Below are 21419 nucleotides of genomic sequence, written 5' to 3'. Positions count from 1 at the left end.
CAAAAGTAAATTGGATCATTATTGTAGATACATTAACAGGTAAATAGTACGTTAGTGTTGTAGTTGGATTTAATTTTAACTGTTTCATAAAATTAATGGTGGTTTCAATCTGTGCACCATAATTTATAAGCAGATCAAAATGTTTTGTGTGTTAAGTCTTACTCTAAAAAGCAGCTGTCAGATAAATGCAGTGGGGTAGAGATGTAGATGTAAGCCGCCTATTTCGACTACTACTACTATTAGCTTTCAGTCCCCCCATAGTCCTGCAATAACGCTAAAGGTTCACAGCCCTTCTGTAAAAGAGCAAAGTGTTACTCTGAATGTTAAAAATACATTTCCTCTATGCGGCCTTGTGCTTTTTTTTTTTTTTTACCACGAACTCTCCAAACTCCATCACATCGGTGTGACTGAGAAAAACACTCAAAACAAAACCACACCACACTAAGAATGTGCCGACGTCAAACAAATTATTGCTTAACATCATACTTAAGTGAAATTATTGCGTATACTAAAAATATACTGTCTTTAATTTTATCATTCATCCCCTTGCTTTGATACTAATCCGGGACTTTGTAGGAAAGAATAATCACTGTTATGCAATAGTATTATAAGATGAATACAAGCAGACATCTCTGGTGACTACAGCTCCAGACTATTTGTCTTTTGTTAATTTGAATTAGATCTAAAATGTATTAAAGTCATTTCTGTGTGTTTAAAATACAGTTTATGTATATTTTTTCTGTCATGATTATGTTGCGTTAGAGTCATTAGCTGGTCTATCCGGGCAAAAACAAAAAAACTCTGCAGCCCAGATTTACTGAAAATGGGTCATTGGCTTGCAGAATTTAACAGGAAGTGCATTTTCTGTGTTTCAGCCAATCAGTGTGATTTCCACTTTGTAAACCTTGATCACCTTGTGACTAAATCTTCCATCTGAGTGGGAAGACACCAGTTGTGCAAGAGAAGGGCTCTGTACCACAATGATCCGAAGACAGTCTGCTTTGATTCTCCTCAGTACCTTGTGTGAGTGCAACTTTACTTTTCTACTTAAAATATGTTTTGTTTTGTCTAAAACTACAACAAAATCACATTACATATTTTGTATTGTCTATGTATTTTATATAGTATTTGTACTGCATTGTTTGTAGCCTCCTGTCTGTGTTTAATTGTCTTCTGTTATACGTTATTCATTTTACATTATTAGTTGTCCTGTTTTTGTCTCTTCTCTTCAGCTCTGATTCAAACTGCAGAGGTTGCTGAGCAGATCTCTTTGACTGTGGTTGAACCTGGTGGTAGTTTGAATCTGACATGTCCGTTCCTTGCTAATGAAGCTGGGTTGTTTTACTGGTATAAGCTGGAGTTTGGATATATGGTCCAAACAGTTGCAGCGGGGACTTTTATGTCAGTAAATCTTCAAGCTCCATTTGACAACTCAAGATTCACAGTCACAAAAGTGAACAGTCAGTATGTTCTCAACATCAGAAATGTGAGCAAAGAAGATGAAGCAACATACTTCTGTCAAGCAGGATCGGCATACATAATGAAGTTCATTAACGGCACGCTTCTGGTTGTGAACGGTAAAGTATGTTCTTTTGCTGCTTTGTCAAAAACAAACAATCCATTCATTAATTCCTGCCTCTTTATGAATCACACAGATCATAAAAATCAGAAGAAGTCTTTCTACGTGAAACAAAATCCGGAGGCTGAGTGGGTCGAGCAGGGCGAAAGAGTGACTCTCGAATGTTCACTTCTCTCCACAAACAAAGAAACCTCAGATGAGTGTCCAGGTGAACACAGTGTGTACTGGTTCAGATCTCGATCAGGAGAATCTCATCCAAGCGTCATTTACACTCAAAGTGACGAACAAGAGGAGAGAAGTTGTTTCCACAGTCTGTCCAAAACTATACAGAACTCCTCTGATACTGGGACTTACTACTGTGCTGTGGTCACATGTGGAGAGATCCTGTTCGGTGAAGGAACTAAAGTGGAAACAAGTATGTATTCACATTTATTTTTAGGACTTTTTTCTTGTGAATACTGAGTAGATTTACCTCCTCAGGCCTCTGAGTTGATTCAGATTAGATCAGATATATGTACGAACAGCTAAAAATACTTTATGTAATCTTTGATGAGGGGTGGTGACTTAACTTTGTGCTTCACAAACCATAAAGGCTGGAAACCACTGAATTAGTTCATAGTATGCACAGGCTACTTGCGGTGGACTTGTAATGGCAACTCATAGAGGTGCAGTCCTTTCATGCTTCCCCCGCTTCTCTTCCTCTCTTTGTTATATCTTTGTATGTGTGTGTGTGTGTGTGTGTGTGTGTGTGTGTGTGTGTGTGTGTGTGTGTGTCTCCATTTCCTGTGGTAGTCTTTGTGCTATCCAGGCCTCTCTGCTGTTCTTGTGCATTTTTTTGTGTCATTTTTGTTGTGACTAGATGCCAGTCACTGCAACCAAAAACATTACTGTAACATTCAGCAAGTTTCTGACACACTTTTGGTAAAACTTAGCCTGACATCACCCGACCAATCGCAAATATTGCTGGATAAACCCAATCTTTTTACAAAACTGGCTCCTTTGAGTTGATACATTTGTCAAACTTTTCGAGTGCTGATACTTTTTGGCAAATTATGGTGTCAGTTTCTCTGTGACACCTTGTACAGTACTTGCACACTCAAAAGCCAGCGCTGCCCACCCCACAAAACTTGACCTCAATACATTACTAGTCAACATGTGTAAGATTACATTAATACAGACAAAATATTCATTTCATGCACTAATTCTTACCCCACATTTATGTAGGGAGGCTATGAAGGTCAATATGATGTCACAGAAATGTCACTGACTAACATTCTTTGAGTGGCGGGTAGCAGTTACCCCTGCAGCCTTGTGCTGCATACATGTGGTGTTGTAATATTCTGAAAAATTAGCTCTTGATCATACCTCATGGCTCACCCTATCTGTATTCTTTGCTGTTGACATGCTGTTTAAACCATCTTTGTAGCATCAATGTTATTTCCATATTACAACTTAAAGCTCATGAACACACCGAAGTTAGAAGAACAACCATCTGAGGAGTATGTGAATGCACCCTTGGCTTTGGCTAGCAGATGTTGTTGATTGCTTCTCTTTCACTTGCTGTAGCAGGCAGGGGTGAGCAGTAACCTACAATAACAGCGAGTAGGAGAGGTTGGGAATTTATGAGCACTGGGACATTTGACAGGCTGACCCAGTACATGCTGGACACTGAAAAAAGAGTTTTTCAAAAAGACTTGTCCATTCATTCTCGCCCATCGCTAATTGCAAATGCAAGTTCTCGGTTCATTTTCAATTTCCGAGGGGCATTATCAATGACTGTAGACCAAAATGCCTATGGACACAACTGGATAGACCTGCAACCTGTCAGAGCAATGAAACATGTGATGTAAAGCTGGGCGACGGACATAGCCATGGAAATGTATTCTTAATAGGTGGGTGCATGGGTGCATATACTGTAGGCACTTAATCAAACAAAATTTAAACTACAGGCTATTGGTGCAGCTTGATTATGTAGAGTGCTGAACACCATGGCAACAGTTAAAGACGTTACACAGCAGCCGTATGACTATCGCATATTTGGTTTTTCTTTCTACATTAGCAGTTGTGATTGGCCTGACTTGGGCCACGCCGACAGGAAATCTGTCTGAACAGCAATGGGACCAGATCATCTAAATGAAAACAGAAACTAAACAAAAGTATGAGTTAATAGTCAGTGGCTCAGAGAGGCTGTACTCAGGCACAGTCAGTACATTCATATGACATTAGAGAAAGTCGATTTATTATGTTAGTCTGACTAAAATCAAACTTTTAAAACACATGTAAACATGTAAGTCTGACTGAAATCGTTCTAAATCAAATTTCTCAAAGTCAGACTTACTCAAATTACTCCTGCATGAATACAGTCAACCAGAACCAAACTGGCCTAGGCGCTCTGCTCATACTCCACAGTGTGCGCCCTGGGCTTTGAACCAGAAGTGAAAGCATTAAATGCGTAACAGAAAAAGAAGACAGTCACAACATGGTGAAATCTACATTTATTGCCGTGCATTTTTGTACGGATGAAATGTACAAAGCTGTTAAGTTGTCCACCATGGTACTAGTTTGCCGCTTACTAACTTGTTTGTTGATTGTTTGGTCTGTGACGCAACAAGATAACCTGAAACAAGGTCAACTACTAACAAGCTGAAAGGGGGCATATTGTCACCTATTGTCGCGGAGTGCTTCGGTCAATTCATCAAAGACTGTAGTCCAATTAAATGGCCTTGTCGAACTATAATCGTAGCTCAACTTAACTGTGCATGTGAATGTACTGAGTGATGCTTAGAGCTAAATGCTAAGATCAGACTGCCAACGTGCTAGCTAGCATGCTGATGTTTAGCTTCAGGTATAATGCTCACACCATTTTAACATGCTAACATTTGATAGTGGTTAGTGGTGTAATGTAATTAGTTTCGCAGATATTCAGTTATAAACCAAAGTGATCTTTTGATTTGATGTCAGCACTAGATAAAAACTTATATATCACCAAAGCTAATTTATCCTGAGGATAACTACGTACCACATTTCAATCAATTCAGTGTCAAAGGCTAGCATTTATCAGTTGGACAGTAAGTCACTGGTAATGTGGATCAAGTGGTGGGTTTTGCTTTCGGTTTTTCCTGACAGAGAAAAGAAAAGGTCTGGTAAAATAGGTAGCTAATGATCACTTCCTGTATGAAACTTCCTCCGGAGTTCACAGTCAGTTTTGTAGCTGTAAACTGTTAAAAATAATTATATAAAATCTATGACATTAAATTTTATTTAGTAGTTAATTAAGTTTCTCTTTGGGATTTTTTTTTCTCGTTCCAGAAAATCAGCTGTGCCCATACCTGGTTGTGCTCGGGATTTTGCTGGGCTGCTCTGTGATTGTGATTGTGGCTCTAATTATCTTCAGAAATCGAAAGCCAGTTTGTGAAAATCAAAGAGGTACGTTCGTCGTGTGTGAGTGGATTATTCGATTAACTAACCACGTTATATTTCAGCACTATTTGAATGTGTTGTTATGACCAGCTTGTGACTGGATAGCTGGTGGTCCTGAGATTGCAGACATTTCAGTCAGATGTCAACAGTAATTTCACTGCCAGTGCTCTCATTCACAGGAGGAGCTTCCATTCATGACGGATCAGCTGACGATCAAGCAAGTGATGTGGTAAATATGATTTAAATATAATCTAATTTATTTCTGAACTGAATCAATCTACATTGGATACATGCCCTGGATGGTAATGTGAATGCTGATTTAAAGGATAAAAAACACAGAACACAGCAAGCTGGATCACTTTCTTTAAGTTTGTTCAAAAAATCTAATAAACAAACTCTGAGCTGGAAAAGGTGTGAAATTCTCAGCTTGGTCTCACTCCTCAGGTGTCAAAAACTGCTGCTTGGTCAGTGGCCCTGGACGCATAAAGCACAATTTAGCATCTGTATGAGACACACAGGGCTTTCAACAAACTCCAATGTAAACCCATCCTCATTATTTTTTGACGCACAGGGCAATGGATGTATTATGAAGCGTGAGAAAGTCTGCTTAGTGTGGGTGAAAGGGTCAAACAAGCATAGGACTTTGACCGGTGTTCATATCCCATGTGAAACTAAAAGTCAACAATGACTTCCTTTGTCAAGTCAGTCGTAAGTTGCGCTATTCTTTAATCCCCCATTAGTCAGATGCGTTGCCTCACGTGACTAAATTCAGCTACAACCCCTACTTTATCCCCATAACCAAGTGGTGTTGTTGCCTAACTAAAAAAAATTTATTTCAGAAAGAAATCACAACTAATCACAAGTCACCAAAATTAAATAACTGGAATGATTTTGTTTTTTATATATATATATATATATATATATATATATAAAAACAAAAAAAAAACAGTGTTTACACGAAACAAACATCATTGTCCTGCTTTGAAGTCTGACATTTTGTTGACCTATCTGTCATCGTCACATATTGACGTTTGGTCATGGACTTTCCACATCCACACACGACGTGCAAGGTACCCTGGGTGCGTTGGTTGTTGACGTTCTGGGATGCCGTGTTGAGTCCTGCCTGTTACAAGCATTGTCTTCTTTCAAAACACTCTTCCGTTTGCACGGGAACATTTACTACATACAGTCTCTTTTAAGATAAACGCACTTCATCAGTACATCTTTCGTCCTTGTCCTGCCACCTCTCCGCCTGATGCCGTTGGGCACCATTAAACTATAACGGCAACCTGTCGTGTATCATGCCAACGTTAAAGGACACCATTTTTGTGTTGGTTTCTGAACCTGCAAATCACTGCACAAGCACAAGATTTTGATGACTTCGGAATGAGACCAGGCTCATCTGTCCGTGATTTCTTTTACATCTATAACAACATCACACTACATCCTCCATTGCTCCTCATGGAAAAAAAAGAATAAAAGAATAAATACTGCTGCTGGAGGCTTTGTCACTTATATTACATTACATATTAACATATGTAGGTTTTATGCACTTGATTAAAGGTCTGATACTTGTTCTTAGGGAACAGTCTTCATCCATCACAACTTTATTGTAAATAATGTAAAGCTGTTATTTTTACATTTTTACTTTCTTTAATCAGATACAGCTCCTCACCAAATCCTGTTGTCTAGAAATAATTAGGGATGCATGATAATATTGGTACGTCATCAGTATCAGCTGCTATCGGCTTTAAAATCAGAATCGCCCAACATGCTTCTTTTTACTTTGAACAATGAATGAATATACATTGAAAAGTATTTTATTTCATGTCTCCTTCATCTGGTGGGCCATCACAATAGAGCATGCATGCATAATGCGATGTTAATTCCACTACAGAAGATACTTGATGATCACTAAAATTAGGTCGGGGAAAAAGTGGATATATGGATAGCGGTATCGGTTGTTGGCCAAATTAGTTGTTACATAATGTCATATCGGCAAAATATTCCGATATCATGCATACCTAGAAATTCTGTTTATATACCATGCTAGTTTCCCAGTTGTATTGCCCTGACAAACATAATCGCTGCCTGGATTATCTTTAGATGAGCTGGCTGTGGTTTAGGAGGTAGAGCAGTCCACCATCACTCCCACTGGTTGCGGCATCTATGTGTGAGTGTGTGTGAATGTTTATCTGATGAGCAGGTGGCACCTTGTGTGGTTGCCTCAGCCACATGTGAATACGTGTGTGTAAATGGGTGAATGGTGTCATAAAGTGCTTAGATTGGTCGCTAAGACTCGAAAAATGCTACACAAATGCATTTGTGTCTGTTTTAAAACATTACTTTATTACAGCTCTAAAATCTTACAATCCTAACTATGCTTTACAGGATGGTGAAGCGGTGGCGATGAACTATGTAGCGCTGGATTTCCCCTCAAGAAATGCTAAAAGATGGACAAACACCAGGGAGTTTCCACAGGACTGTCTGTACTCTGGCACCAGAGAGTATCAGTGAAATGCTGCCACCATGATGGAAGAACATCTGACATGTTCACTGTCACTTCAAACCATTTTCATGTAGCTGTTTAGGTAAATGAGATGAGAGAATTTTGCTGTGATGTACCAGTTAATAGCATAATCAACAACATTAGTTTAGCATAGAGACAGCACTTGTGTTTGGTGATGTTATGTGGTTATACCAAGGATAGATATTTATTTTAATCTTATTATTATTTCATTTGTTTTTTTATTATTGCGTGTGAAATTAATTTGAATCATTACTCAGAATCTGAATGAAATTTAAAAAAATGTTTACTGCCATTAAACAGAACATCCATCCTTGTTCCTTTTATTGTGATATGAGACACTTTGGTGAATATTTACTCAGTTTATTTTGTTTAAGCGGGGCGACTGGGGTGCAGGTAATTTTCTTCTAATTTTTCTGTGAGTGTGGTTTACAGTTGCTGGAATAAATATATAAAACATGAATATGATTAAGTTAAAGTGAAGAGCCCCATTAACATCAGTTAGGCTTTTAGACAGTGGAGAGACGTCCGAAGGTTGAAAGGCATGAAGATGGAGGTTGCTCTGTGTCTGCAAGACAGGTGGGTAACACTAGTTTTGCTGTTTCACAGAACTGACACCTGTAGGTCAGCTGTGAGCGTCCCTGTCTGGTGTGCTGTTTCTGAGAAACGGACTCGTCCTCTTTGCATGTAAGCTTTGCAGTAGCAACTGAAGCGACAGATGGCTACTGTTACACCCCAGTCTAGAGGTGTTAGAGCATACCATAATAAGTGAAACAGTGTCACACACAGATGATAAAAGCCGTCCTGTAACGTCGGCTTGAAACACAGCTGGTTGCTGTTATAGTTTGTCAAAAGAGCTCCAGCAACACCTGTGGTATGGAAAAAAAAAAACTTTATTGACCGACACTTTTCGGCTTGTGACCTTCATCAGGGTCATCAAGAAACATATTGCACACATCATTTAAATAGGTTCATTTGAAATTGAAAGAGTAAAAAAAAATAAAAAATGTATGCATGTGACCAATCCTATGCATCCACGTATATATATCTCAGCCAATGAATCATTAGTAAAGGTGAGTGTGTTGGAAGCACATGAGACCTTTGGATCAACCAGAACTGCCAGAGAAGTAAGGGGAGTGTCTAGCAGAGGTATAGAAAACACCTTGGCTGCGTTCCAAAAACAGTTTGAGTTGCCCTCGCTCACTTGCCCTCAGCACTTGCCCTCGGGGGAATCCCCGCCGCCATCATAAGGGCTGTTCCATTTCTCTAAACAGCTGAAGTGAACTTGGTGAGATCGACCCTTGAGGGCTGAGTGATCGAGTCAACAACGATGGTCACTCCAGAGCTGTATATCACCCACAATGCATTGCAGTGGCGCACGAAAAATATGTCCATGCGGTGGCGATAATGAACCTCAAACACCGTTGGCTGCTGTCTATTTACCACCAAAGAAGAAGAAAATGAATTAAGGAGCCAGCACGGGTCGGTATTTAATTGTGCAATTAGACTGTCCGTGGCAGTTATGGCAGAACCCACCGTTTACAAGTGTAAGTATATAAGCTATTTGTCACAGACAAAAGAAAAAGAAAGCAAAATACTTGTATCTAAATAGCATTTTATTTTTCTGATGTCACGTCGTTTGTTGTGCATTCTGTGTGATTAAGGAATTGTTTCCATATTGTTACAGGGTCTGATGAGGAGACGGAGCTCCTCATAAAGCTCAGAATGAGAAATGAAGCTCTCTTTACTGGCAAAAGAAATGCCTCAAAGCTGGCCTGGGAGTGAGTTTGTTTGTAACTTACTGTGGCATTGCATATGAATGTATTTCTGTTACTTGCTTCTTTGTTGTGTGCTAATTTTAAAGGTTTTAATGTACCGTATTTTCCGGACCATAAGTCGCGGTTTTTCCTAGTTTGGCTGACCATGCGACCTATATTCAAAAGCGACTATATATCAAAAATATAGCCTACGTTATGACCACAAGAGGAAGGAGGCTTTTATTTCTAAATCCCTCCTCATTCAGTAGCTCATCTTCCTCTTCCTCACGTTCTTGCTGCGCTGTCGGCCCGTCTTCGGTCTCTGCTCCGGTCCCGACCGGGCTCCGGACACGGAGGAGGAGGATGGTGGTGGTAACAGACCTAATAATCAGGAAAAAACAATCTAAAACTAAAACTAATGTCAACTAAACTTAAAGTAGGTTAAATGTATTTAAACAACAAAACTGTCTACAAATTATAAGGTAAAGACAAATAAATAAATAAATAATGAATTGCCCAAATAACATTTGATACAAAACTAATAATTCTGATAATTACCAGGTACCGACGTATTGCCATCAAGCGCAGAATACGTCTCCGTCTTAATGACATGAGTCTTCATATATTTTGTGTGATTTGGAATAGGCAGTATAGCGCTACTCCAACAACATGTGGTTGATCCATGATTGTCTGGCCTGTGAGTGAACGAGGGCAGGTGTGTTCCATTTACCTCTTTCACTCCCCCTCCGCCCACTTTCCCTCCGCCCTCCAAGTGGCCTCCGTGTGACGTCATAGCAAGGGCTGAGGGCAAGTGAGCGAGGGCGACTCAAACTGTTTTTGGAACGCAGCCCTTGTTTGGTTGTGAGCTAGAGAGCAGTAACATGAGGGGACTTAAAGTGCCATACACAGAAAAAATGAACAAAAATTACAAAAAGTTAAAAATAAATAAATAAATGAATAATTAAAAATAAATGAATAAATAAATAAATAAATAAATAAATAAAACAGAAAATAAATTTTAAAAAAAGTTATAGTTTTACGGCACCTAGTGGCATCAGAGGGGAACGCAGTGGTACAAGAATGAAAGTTAAGATGGTGAAAGTGGGTTGGGTGGGATGAGTGGTGGATGGGTCCAACAACCACCAACTTTCACCTTTTTGCATCCTATAAGATTCTAAAGCCAAACCCTGTTCTTTTTTCCTAAACCCAACCACGTGTTTTTGTTGTTGAAAGAAAAAAAAACATCAATTTGCTTTCAAATTTATTTTGAAAGAGACTGTGTATATTTCCTGTGGAAACGGAAGTGTATTTTAAAGATGACGATGCATGTAACAGGCAGAACTTGACACGGTGTCCCAGAACGTCAACAACCAACGCACTCAGGGTACCTTGCACGTCATATGTGAACGTGGAAAGCCCATGACCAATTGTCGACATGTGATGAGGTCGTGAGGAGTGAGATTGTGTTGGATGACCGAGCAGCTGCTTTGGATGCCCTGGGAGTGAGACCACACCATAATTTACAAAATGAACATCATGCTGTACTGAAGAAGACTTGGAATTAGCGACTGAGACCATAAACTCATTAGGAACATTTTTACTAAGGCAATAGATCAGAAGTAGGTTCACTCTCTCATAGACTTCTTTACAAGTGCACTTCTTCTTGCAACCAGTGGAGTGGCCCCCTACTCTTCAGTATCAGGCTTCACTTTTCAGACCTGGAGGCTACATCCACTTCGTTGATATAGTCTCTACAGAGCTAGATCCATGACAAGCATTAAAAGTATTAGTACTAAGCAGTGCTACCATATTTGACTTACTGTGTGGAAATCTGGGGCAACACTCACAAAAGCAACTTACAACCATTATACATCCTTCAAAAGTGAGCAATCAGGACGGTACACAGTGTGGGTACAGGGAACACATGAACACACTGTTTTTAAAGTCACATGCACTGAAATCTTTAGATCTGGTCAAATAAAAAAAAACAACAACAACAATCATGTTTAAAGCAAGAATTCACTTCTGGCAACTTTCAAAAAAAGCTTTGTGACGGGTTTTCAAAAAACAATGTGTTTGTACAACTAAGAAGAATCTGTATTTCAGTGTGCGGGGTGGACTTGTGGAATGAGCTGCTTGATGAGTTGAAACAAAGCACAAATAAAAAATCAATTCAAAAAACTATACAAAAAAGATATTTTTGGCAGATATATAGTTGAGGTAGATAGGTAGGTAGGTACTTTATTAATCCCGAAGGAATTCGGGAGGAGAGGTTGTGTTAGGGTAGTGCATATGTATATTGTAACACTGTTACTTGGACTGTAAATACACTGGGTTAATTACTTATTTATTTAATTGGGTGGTAAATAGACTGGGGATAGTTGTATATTAGTTGTGATTAAATTTGGAATTTATTGAAATTATATATATGTGTTATATATGTGTTAAAAGAATAAATGTAAGAAATGGGTAGGGACATAAGTTTTACTTCTACCCAGCCCTTTTTGGACACTGTTATCTTTGTCTTGTTTGGTTTTTATTTCATTATTTTTTTTTAATTTATATTAAAAAATGAAACCACAGTATTTTAATCTAATGATAAGCATTTAACCCAGTTAGCCAGATTTAACATGTTTTAAAGGAAAATAAGTTTTTATATCTGTTTTGTCAAGCTGTATGCTGCCATTTTCAAGTTTGATCTTTTCATATCATCAGAGCGAATGAGTTCAGTATACAGAATATGTTCAGTATACAAATTAACAAATACATCAAAATGGAATTAAGTTTATTTTAGGAGACTCTCCCTCTGTCTGCTTTTCTTTCTCTCTGTCTGCATGGTTGTAAGCACATTTACACACAGAAAGCATTTGAGCCTTTTAATAAAAATGTTTTTAATTATAGCAATTTACAAATTTCAGATTATCACAATACGCATTTGTCAAACAGTAAATTTTAAAACCCTGAGATATAACTACGTAAGAAATACAACAACATATCTCTAACTGAGCTGGACTGATAAAAGAACAAAAAACAAATGCAAGCACATCATCTAACATAATGTAAGGCTCAGATGAAATACACAACGTTAAAACCAGTATCAGCATTTAACCTGAGAGTACACACTGTCTTCGGCACACTCTCTTTTCTTTCTTCTTCTTTTCTCTGAGAAGTTCAGCGCAGCGTAGTTCAGTGTGTCGTCAGCTGCAGTCTGTGTAGAAAATACAGTAATTACATGCATATAATGATATAAATTTTCGATATTTAACTGGGGTAACAATATTGTTCATTGGTATTATCACTTACATTAGCATGCAATGATTGGCGCAAGTTGGCATGTCGTTCTTCTGAAATAGTACTTTCCATTCCTGAGGATGAATTCAATCATAAAGATATGAACATGCACTTAATCTGACTTTTCAGTAAGAGTATAATGTGAGAAAATAAAAAGCCTACTTAGTCAGATAAATAGTTTGAGGCTTTGAGTTTAATTAAATTATTATTATAAATATATTCTTTAAAAATTCTGTGAAAAATGATGCCTATGATTTTAGTTCAGTCTTGTACTGTATGTAACGTGCATGAATAAATGCATAAATAATTTTAATTTTATACATGTGATCAACATGTTTTAAATGCAACAGAGAGTATTTTAGTTTTGCAACAACTTACACTCTGACAACACTTACCTTTACATCGTTCACATGTTTTTCGGTTGCAGATGAGGACAACATTTCCCACAGCAGAAATGACCAAGCAGACTGTTAATATCGCCACTACAATAAATACTAAATGTGTAGTTTGCACTAGAAAAAGAAAAAGACACTGGTCAATTGTGACGTTATCAACAAATGTTGAGTATAACTTCCAATACTGAACACCAAGTCATACCGATCTCCACTTTAGTTCCATCTCCAAATAATATCTGTCCACATGTGGCCACAGCACAGTAGTAAGTCCCAGCATCAGAGGAGCTGACGTTCTTAGAGAAGCGATAAACACAACTCTTCTGAGTGTCAGAGTTCCTGTCACATTCATCATGTCTATTTCCATCAGTGTAGATGATGTCTGGATGAGATTGATCTGATCCGGCTCTGAACCAGAACACACTGTGATCTCCTGGACACATTTTATTCTCAGAGTCAGAGAGGACTGAACACTGGAGAGACATCGAGGCTCCTGGACGGACTGGATCAGATTCTGTCGGCCACTGAACAACAGCAAAGTTTGATGTCCTCTGAGTGTTTCCTGTTTGATACAGAACTGTTTTTAAGAGCTCCAAGTACATTTTTAAAGCTTAAGTGGCACTGAACTAGAATATATCTCAAATACAAATCCACCATGCTTGATGACACTTTGAAACTTTGTAAAAGTAAATTATTACCTTTTACCAACAAATACATCCCACTCCATTGAGTATTAATCCACTCTGCGATGACACAATGATACATTCCCTCATCTTCTTGGATCGTCGCCAGAATGGTCAGGTTGCTAAACGTCTTATCGTGATTTACCTCCAGTCGTGATTCAGAAAACTCTGGTGCATACTCTGGTTTTGTTGATTTCCACAGAGTCACAATCAACATCAGAGTCTCCCCAGCACTCTGCTTGTACCAGTAGAGTTTTCTACTGCTCAGCTCTTTATTAGGCAAAGCACATGTCAATGTCGCAGGTGCACCAAGTTCAACAGTGGTCACTGGAGTCAGCGTATCTAGATTAAATAAGATATTAAACAATAAATAATAATTAGTGTAGTGCAAAAACACACTGTTCATCATACATGTAGACTGCATGCATATACAGAAAAATGAGAAAATATTTATTATTTATTATTTATTATTGTTTATTACTTACAGCTCTGATGAAGGAGAAGCAGTGTAGCCCATACCACGATCATCTTGACATTGTGTCTTGTCGGGAGACTTGCTGGTGATTTTGTGAGTGAAGGAGGTGACTGGTCGTGATAGGTCAAACCATCCAGTGCACCTTTCATCTGATTGGTTATCAACACAGACATGCAATAAAAGAGCATTTCCTGCCACACTGGTTTTGTCATGGTCTGTGTGAAGCAAATTACCACTCTCTCACACCCATTCACCAAAGTCAGTAAAAGTTTATGTTTTTTAAATGTTTATTTTAAGATCTATTCAACATTTGTTCTCAACATGCAACATGCATTTCATGTTGGCAGGCACAGACAATGTTCATAAAGCCTTTGGTGCTTAAATGGTCATTTTTTAATTTGTAAATGTAATGTGTAAATGTAATTTTTTAATTTCTGGATACTCCCTAGCTATATATATGTGTACCGATTCTTGCTAATATGTCCCACTGTTATGCTCAAAACATAAATGTCACATCACTGCACCTGCACTAACAGACATCACTCACTGGCGTCTACAGCTACATTATGCTAGCTGCTATGTGAGGCCATACTTGGTCATAGCCTTGGTTTGAGCTTGTTGCTAATGTCATCATGCTAACACGTTAAAAGTGATGTTTAGCAGGTTTACCATCTTTATCATTCTAGTTCAGCATGCTAACATTTGCTAGTTAGCTGTAAATGAAGCAACGACTTCCAGGGCTGAAAAATGAAGCCAACACAGAAGTGCCAAAGACTGCAGTGCCTGTAACTGCCACATGAGGCTCCCAAACTGAGTCAGGCCCTATAGACTCTCAAGCAGGGGTGGAATTAACAAATTACATTTACTCTTGTTACTGGAATAAAGTCTTTTTGTGTACTTGTTCATACTTCAAGTTGCAATCGGTGTGAGAACAGAACAAAAGAAAAAAGAGATAAATCAACAGCTGCAGCAAAGAAGAAGCTGTGGGTGCAGCCGCAGGAGCACATAGCTAGATAGGTGAGACTGTGTTCAACTAACAGTTTGGAAACAAGATATGTGTTGGAAATGTCTTTTCAGAAAAGGCCCTGGTGCGTTTCAGAACTAATTTGCATGGGTCTAGAACTTTTCACATCTAAAAACTACATACAGTATTGGCTGATGTCACTAGTGTTGCAGGGTGGAGTACCGTAGTACTATGGTGCCTCACGTATCACTACTGTGGGATAAATTCAAAGTCCAATCACAAGAGGGTGAGTGTCCATGCGCCGTCCAATAACAGCGTGTGCTGGTCAATAACGGCGCGTGCTGGCCACCTGGCACTCAATATGCTGCTGTAGTGGTTTGTTTTCCAGACATGTGAGTATCTTTGAGCAGTGAAAGCTATTATTTATTTCTTTTGACTTGTCAGCAGTGATTTGTTTTCCACAGAGCTCTACGTGCGAGCATTTTACTCGCATTTGCAACTAAAAATAGTTTTGTGCGAGCAAAATAAATCATTCAGCACGCTGTGCGAGTACAGATTTCAACCAGCAGCAGAAATGAAAGGCGAATGTGGGTTGAACGGGGGTCACAGACAGGAATATGGCAGTCAAATAGCCTATGGCGACTCCGTGGTGCAAGATAACGGCTTACCGGCAACAGAGAAGTCCGACTCCAGGTCGTTGGTGTCATGACTGCCCAGTAGTACCTGGACAACTGAGCCGTGGCGGCACACAGGTATGTGGCGTATCAGAGGAGAAACGAGCCGTTCGCATTTCTCTCTTTGTGGCAGGTAATGGCCCACAAACCTCACCGCACTTTAGGGACTGTTCTTTACTTATGAAGGGACTTATCAGGGGAGGAGGGTGGCTGGTTGATTCTTATTTTATTTATTAATTTTATTTTGATCTCCCCTATGTTCATCACTCATTGATGCTCTTTTTTAAGTATGAATAAGTCAATAAGTAATTTATTCCATTGAAATGTCATTGATGTAATATAGAAAAGTGATTTATCTTTTTATAAATGACAAAACGCACATCTGCCTCATTTTTGCTGTGGTATCATGATACTACTCAGAATCGTGATACTTTCACTGGTATCGTACCGTGGGTCCCAATTTTGGTACCGTGACAACACTAGATGTCACAACCGTTCCATTCAGAGTTGCTCTCTCAGAGGCCCAAAGTGTTCCCCTACTGCTAATTTTACAAATTAAGCACTGGGGTTATGGTTAGCATTATTTTACTAGGCATAACCAAAAAAATGTTGCATCTATGAACCTTTATTAATCACTTATTCAATGCTCCACTTGGCAAGCATGCTCAGTGACCCAAATCAAACACACCTACGATGTTGCGTGACCCAGGTGCAGAGTCAGGCTAACATGCTCATACTGGATCTGCCAGCAGTGACTTCTGCTTCTACTGAGGGGCTTTTGAGGGGCATTTTACTGATCTCCACACTCTATCAACTTCACTTCCTTGTTCTTGACTCACATGTCATCTAAACTAACCAATCAGAAGCTAGGAGGGCTGAGACTGAAGTAAATGTAAGGAAAAACACAGGGGTAGACTGAGCAGATTATTGTAACTGTTTTAACATCACTGATGAACATATTTCAGCCATTTACTGTGTTCAACGCATGCATGTTAAACATCACAGAGCTGCTAGCATAGCTGTAGACTCTCAGTCAGTATCCAAAATTCCATACTAGCATGCTATTTAGTGAGCTAAAACATTTTGTGAGATTTCTCAGTATGTCCGAAACCTTAGAACGATACCCATAGTATGTGATTTGCATACTTTCTCAAGTTAAATATTATGACATGCACACACTGGAAACTGTGCTGGCATAAACAAATAAAAGTTATACCGATAAAGGTAAATAACAATTTTTTTGGGTACAACATGGTTTGGACTTTTTGACAGCCATGCTAATGACATTACTCTGGAAATGCTGGCCAGTCACTCCACCACAAATATCTCACTATATTTGGATGGCTTGCCATAAAATTTGGTACACATGTAAACATTATACTGGCTAAACATCAGCTTGTTAGCTTGCTAATGTTAGCATTTAGCTAATTTAAACATTATCTGGTGACGAAGATGCCTGTGACACAATGTTGCACATTGAGTGAGCCTGCAGTTCGCATTTTCTAACAGCTGAAGTAACGACACTCCTACAGATGTGATTAAAAAAGCCCAAACTCCAGAGGTTCATCATGCTTGAATTTGGCAGTAGAGCTGAGGTTGGTGTGGGTTACTATGTTTATGTGTCTCCAACAGCAAGGTGGCTCTAAGTAAGGGGCGTGGTAATTACAGCACAGTTTGAGATACATGATATATGCATACATACGCAAAAGTATTGAATGATAGAACAGATGTTGGATATGTAGTGCATAGTATGCAATTTTCTGTGAGAAGTGATATCTGTCAGTGAACTAGCAGTAACGTAGCATTTATGGTTCAGGATTAACAGCAGTGGGATATAGCCTACTGCATTTGTAAGAATTGTTAAAAATGAAAAGCACTCCCCCTTGAGACATAGTTGTAGACATCTCATAGTTTAGTGAATGGATCAAAGAGAGAGGTAACACGCTTCACACAGACCAGGACAAGACCAGTGTGGCAGGAAATGAACTTTGAATCTAGATTCTGCGACAACCAATCAGATGCATTTGACAGTTGACATCACCTCCTTTTACTCAGTAAAAAACCAACAAGTCTCATGTTAATAGACAGAGTCAAGATGATCCTGTTATGGGTTACATTGCTTGTTCTTCATCGAGGATGTGAGTGTGCTAACGATAACTAAATATTTTCTAATCTGAGTATCTGCATGCAAACTAGATGTAGGGTTGTTCATGTGATTTCCTTTTAGCCTCCATTTTTTTTATTATGCACAAATTCTCCTTTGTTGTTTCATGTGTTGTATTTTCATTTAATCCAGATGCGCTGGTTCCAGTGACCACAGTTCAACTTGGTGAACCTGTGACTTTAACGTGTGATTTGCCTGATGAGTTTAGAGATAAACTCCACTGGAACAAGCAGAGTGCTGGGGAGACTCTGAAATTAATTGTGAGACTGCAGAAATATGCGAGCCCTGTGTATGGACCAGAGTTTTCTGCCTCAAGACTGGATGTAAACATTTCTAACAAAATCAGCAGTCTGACCATTTTGAGAATGATTCAGGAAGATGAGGGAATGTATCACTGCGCAGTCATGGAGTGGACTGAGACGACCTGGAGTGGCACCTATTTGTCATTAAAAGGTAATTATGTGATCTGTTTATGGCAATGTTTGGAATCACTTTAACCACTTAAAGCTGCACTGTGTTAATATTTCTCAACAATTTCTGCAGAGTGTTAAATGTTAAATCTTTGCATGTTATGCTTACATTGCATTTTAACTTTTAACTAATCTTAAATCCTATTAAGTATGTCAGAGTTGGTGTGGAGATGCCAAACTTTTAACACAGTTCTGTATCACACAGGAAACACTCAGAGGACATCAAACTATGCTGTTGTTCAGTGGCCGACAGTATCTGATCCAGTCCCTCCAGGAGCCTCGATGTCTCTCCAGTGTTCAGTCCTCTCTGACTCTGAGAATAAAATGTGTCCAGGAGATCACAGTGTGTTCTGGTTCAGAGCCGGATCAGATAAATCTCATCCAGACATCATCTACACTGATGGAAATAGACATGATGAATGTGACAGGAACTCTGACACTCAGAAGAGTTGTGTTTATCGCTTCTCGAAGAACGTCAGCTCCTCTGATGCTGGGACTTACTACTGTGCTGTGGCCATATGTGGACAGATATTATTTGGAAATGGAACTAAAGTGGAGATTGGTATGACTTGGCATTCAGTAATGGAAGTTATACTCAACATTTATTGATAACATCATGATTGATGAGTCCCTTTTTCTTATTTCTTTTTCTTTGTCCAGAGCGAACAAGAAGTCTTGAGTTTATTGCACTGGTGATTGTGACCGTCTGCTTGGTCATTTCTTTAACTGGGAATATTGTTTTCATCTGTTACCGAAATACAAGACCAGCATGTCTTCAGTTTAGAGGTAAGTGTTGTTGAGTGAGTCAAAAACTTCAATATTCCAATGGTAAAATTTACATAGTGTACGAGTGTAAAATCATACTGGACAGGACAAACAATTAACCTTGTGTTTTTGGACAAAATAATAGACATCGGTTGCAGTTTGTCACACCAAAAACACACCAAAGTGTGGTCTGCAGCGAGTTGCCATGCAATGTCTGTGGAAAGCTCCAAACTGCGGCTGTTGGATTCTGCTGTGAAGTGCAGCCAAACTAAAAGCTGAGGATAGTTCAAATTTTAGCAGTGACTTTCAGCCAGAGAATACCTGCAGCCGATCAGCCACACTCCTGTGACATGTTGACCGATGTTACGAAATTCTTCTGGCCTAAAACACAACGCAGAAAAATGTAATCATTTTGACGAGCCGAACTTTGTTGCTGCTTGGTGTGTTTTTGGCATTTTAAAAATATTTTTAATCAATTAATGTATTGACAAACATCTGTAGCACAATTTCTCCATATTGCTGTTTGCTCCGTTTGTGCCTCATGAAAAAAAATCTTTTTGGACATTTTTTAAAAATCAAAACCTGTTGAATCTTCTGAGAATCCTTACTGAAAAGTCAGATGAAATACATATTACTTCTCTTTGTTTTCTTTTGAAATTTTAGGAATAGAAAGTGGTGCTTCGCAAGAAGGACATGACAACTGGAGCCAACCAGTACATGATATTGTCAGTAATTATACCAAAATTCTATTATTTTTTATTTCATGAACATAATTCCCAACAGCACCAAACAACAACATGACTGTTCTGTATAATGAGGCTTTTATTTGCTGCACAGACTGAGGGTGGACCTGATGTGAACTACGCTGCGCTGCAGTTCTCTGGAAACAAAGCCACAAGAGGAAGGAAGAAGAAAGAGCTGAAGACTGAGGAAAGTGTGTATTCTCAGGTTAAATACTCAGTGTGAATGTGTGTATATTAAAACCTGCAGTTTGGTTTATAGCTCTGACCTCTGTCAATAAAATACATTGTAAATGTTGTGGGATCCCTTCAAATGTTAATGACAGTGAGTTACAGCCAAACTACAAAATCATAGTATACAGACTCTGTGCTCTTTATGTTCTATGTTTAACTGTATATTGATCCTTGCACCACATGTTTGCATCAGCCTGTTTTTTATTCTTTTATGTTTGAAATATTAACACTAGCTGATAGAAAAAAATTGATAGAGCTATTGCAGACTATCTTCTTATTTTCTACACTTCTTTCAAACAATTACATCTCTGCTTTTAATTATACTTGTTTGAAAATATTCTTTGCTTTTATTTGGAGTCTTATTTGAGGATGTACAGTGTAAAATAAAAATATGAAAAATAAATGGCTCCAACACTTTGTGAATGTGTAATATTTCCATGTGAGTGGTTACAGGAAGGAACATGAGGGGGCATTTCTCACATGAATGTTCAGTCTTGCCGAGCGCAGCCACAGTTCTTTTTGATCTCTGAGAGCAACACTCAGTCCACATGAAAAAAACAAGCATTGCACAAACAAACAGGTCCTTCTCAGGCATTACTGGTTGCTGCTATTGTTCACATAAAAATAGAAGATAACACCTTGATCTGTCCTGATGAAGCCCCATATTACCTTCAGCTAAACTTTTAAATGCATTTTTGCAGAGAAACAAGGACTGTCAATTTTGTTTCCCATTACTTAACATTGGAGCTGCTTTAGGAAATGAACTCTTTGTGGCCATTATGGACAGATAGACCAGTTAAAGAAACCAATACTTTTTTAATATACAATGCAGGGGTGTGGGAGTGTTTTATTGTAGACTTTAAAAATGTGAACCTAACCTTCAGTATTTCATAGTTTAGAGAGAAAGTAACCTTCTCATTGGGCACTTTTCATCCTCCATACATGCAATCTCCTCAGCCCATTAAGTAATTTTCCATTCACCCCAACTTGTCACCACACCTACCTGCCAGCCTATCCCCTGTCCACTCATTTTCTGCTCCTGTCAGTCCTTCATGCTCACCTCATAAGGCTAATGCCACTCACCTATGGATCATTAACCCTGTCAGTATAAAGACGCCTGCTTCACAGACACTCATTGCCAGATTGTTCTTCACCCCATGCAAGACTTTCCAGCATTTGTTTCTGGACTGCTTCCTGGGTATCGACCCTGCACGTCTCTGACTCACCTGCTTTGTCTGATCCCTGGTAAACCACTCTGCCTTCCGTCTTTGATCCCAAGCTCTG

At 38.9% G+C, this 21419-nt stretch overlaps 2 protein-coding genes across 2 annotated transcripts; one reads left to right on the top strand and one right to left on the bottom strand.

The window, feature by feature from the left end:
* The first annotated feature begins 947 nt into the window (after positions 1 to 947).
* Positions 948 to 20534, top strand: LOC125895018 (uncharacterized). Its single transcript, XM_049586788.1, has 11 exons — positions 948 to 1023; positions 1233 to 1994; positions 4889 to 5005; positions 5179 to 5228; positions 7391 to 7506; positions 17818 to 17900; positions 18059 to 18379; positions 18602 to 18958; positions 19057 to 19182; positions 19825 to 19886; positions 19999 to 20534. Exons 1-11 carry the CDS (start codon positions 981 to 983, stop codon positions 20125 to 20127), a joined length of 2166 nt encoding a protein of 721 aa, XP_049442745.1. The 5' UTR covers positions 948 to 980; the 3' UTR covers positions 20128 to 20534.
* Positions 12179 to 14177, bottom strand: LOC125895076 (uncharacterized). The gene is made up of 6 exons (XM_049586873.1): positions 14135 to 14177; positions 13665 to 13991; positions 13172 to 13528; positions 12970 to 13086; positions 12587 to 12648; positions 12179 to 12491 (listed from the first exon to the last, which is right to left on the bottom strand). The coding sequence occupies exons 1-6, from the start codon at positions 14175 to 14177 to the stop codon at positions 12381 to 12383; spliced, it is 1017 nt and encodes a 338-aa protein (XP_049442830.1). The 3' UTR covers positions 12179 to 12380.
* Positions 20535 to 21419: the final 885 nt, after the last annotated feature.

The sequence above is a fragment of the Epinephelus fuscoguttatus genome, linkage group LG9 (assembly GCF_011397635.1).
Source record: "Epinephelus fuscoguttatus linkage group LG9, E.fuscoguttatus.final_Chr_v1".
Classification (NCBI taxonomy): Eukaryota; Metazoa; Chordata; class Actinopteri; order Perciformes; family Serranidae; genus Epinephelus; species Epinephelus fuscoguttatus.
Note: the sequence above shows the minus strand (reverse complement) of the source record. Positions and strands in the feature narration are given on the sequence as shown.

Coding starts and splice junctions, on each gene's coding strand:
- LOC125895018 (XM_049586788.1), top strand. CDS start 981: ATGATCCGAAGACAGTCTGCTTTGATTCTCCTCAGTACCTTGT. Junction 5,229..7,390: donor ACGATCAAGCAAGTGATGTG/GTAAATATGATT, acceptor TATGCTTTACAG/GATGGTGAAGCGGTGGCGAT. Junction 18,380..18,601: donor CACCTATTTGTCATTAAAAG/GTAATTATGTGA, acceptor TGTATCACACAG/GAAACACTCAGAGGACATCA.
- LOC125895076 (XM_049586873.1), bottom strand. CDS start 14,177: ATGATCGTGGTATGGGCTACACTGCTTCTCCTTCATCAGAGCT. Junction 13,529..13,664: donor GATGTATTTGTTGGTAAAAG/GTAATAATTTAC, acceptor TGTATCAAACAG/GAAACACTCAGAGGACATCA. Junction 12,649..12,969: donor AACATGTGAACGATGTAAAG/GTAAGTGTTGTC, acceptor ATTCATCCTCAG/GAATGGAAAGTACTATTTCA.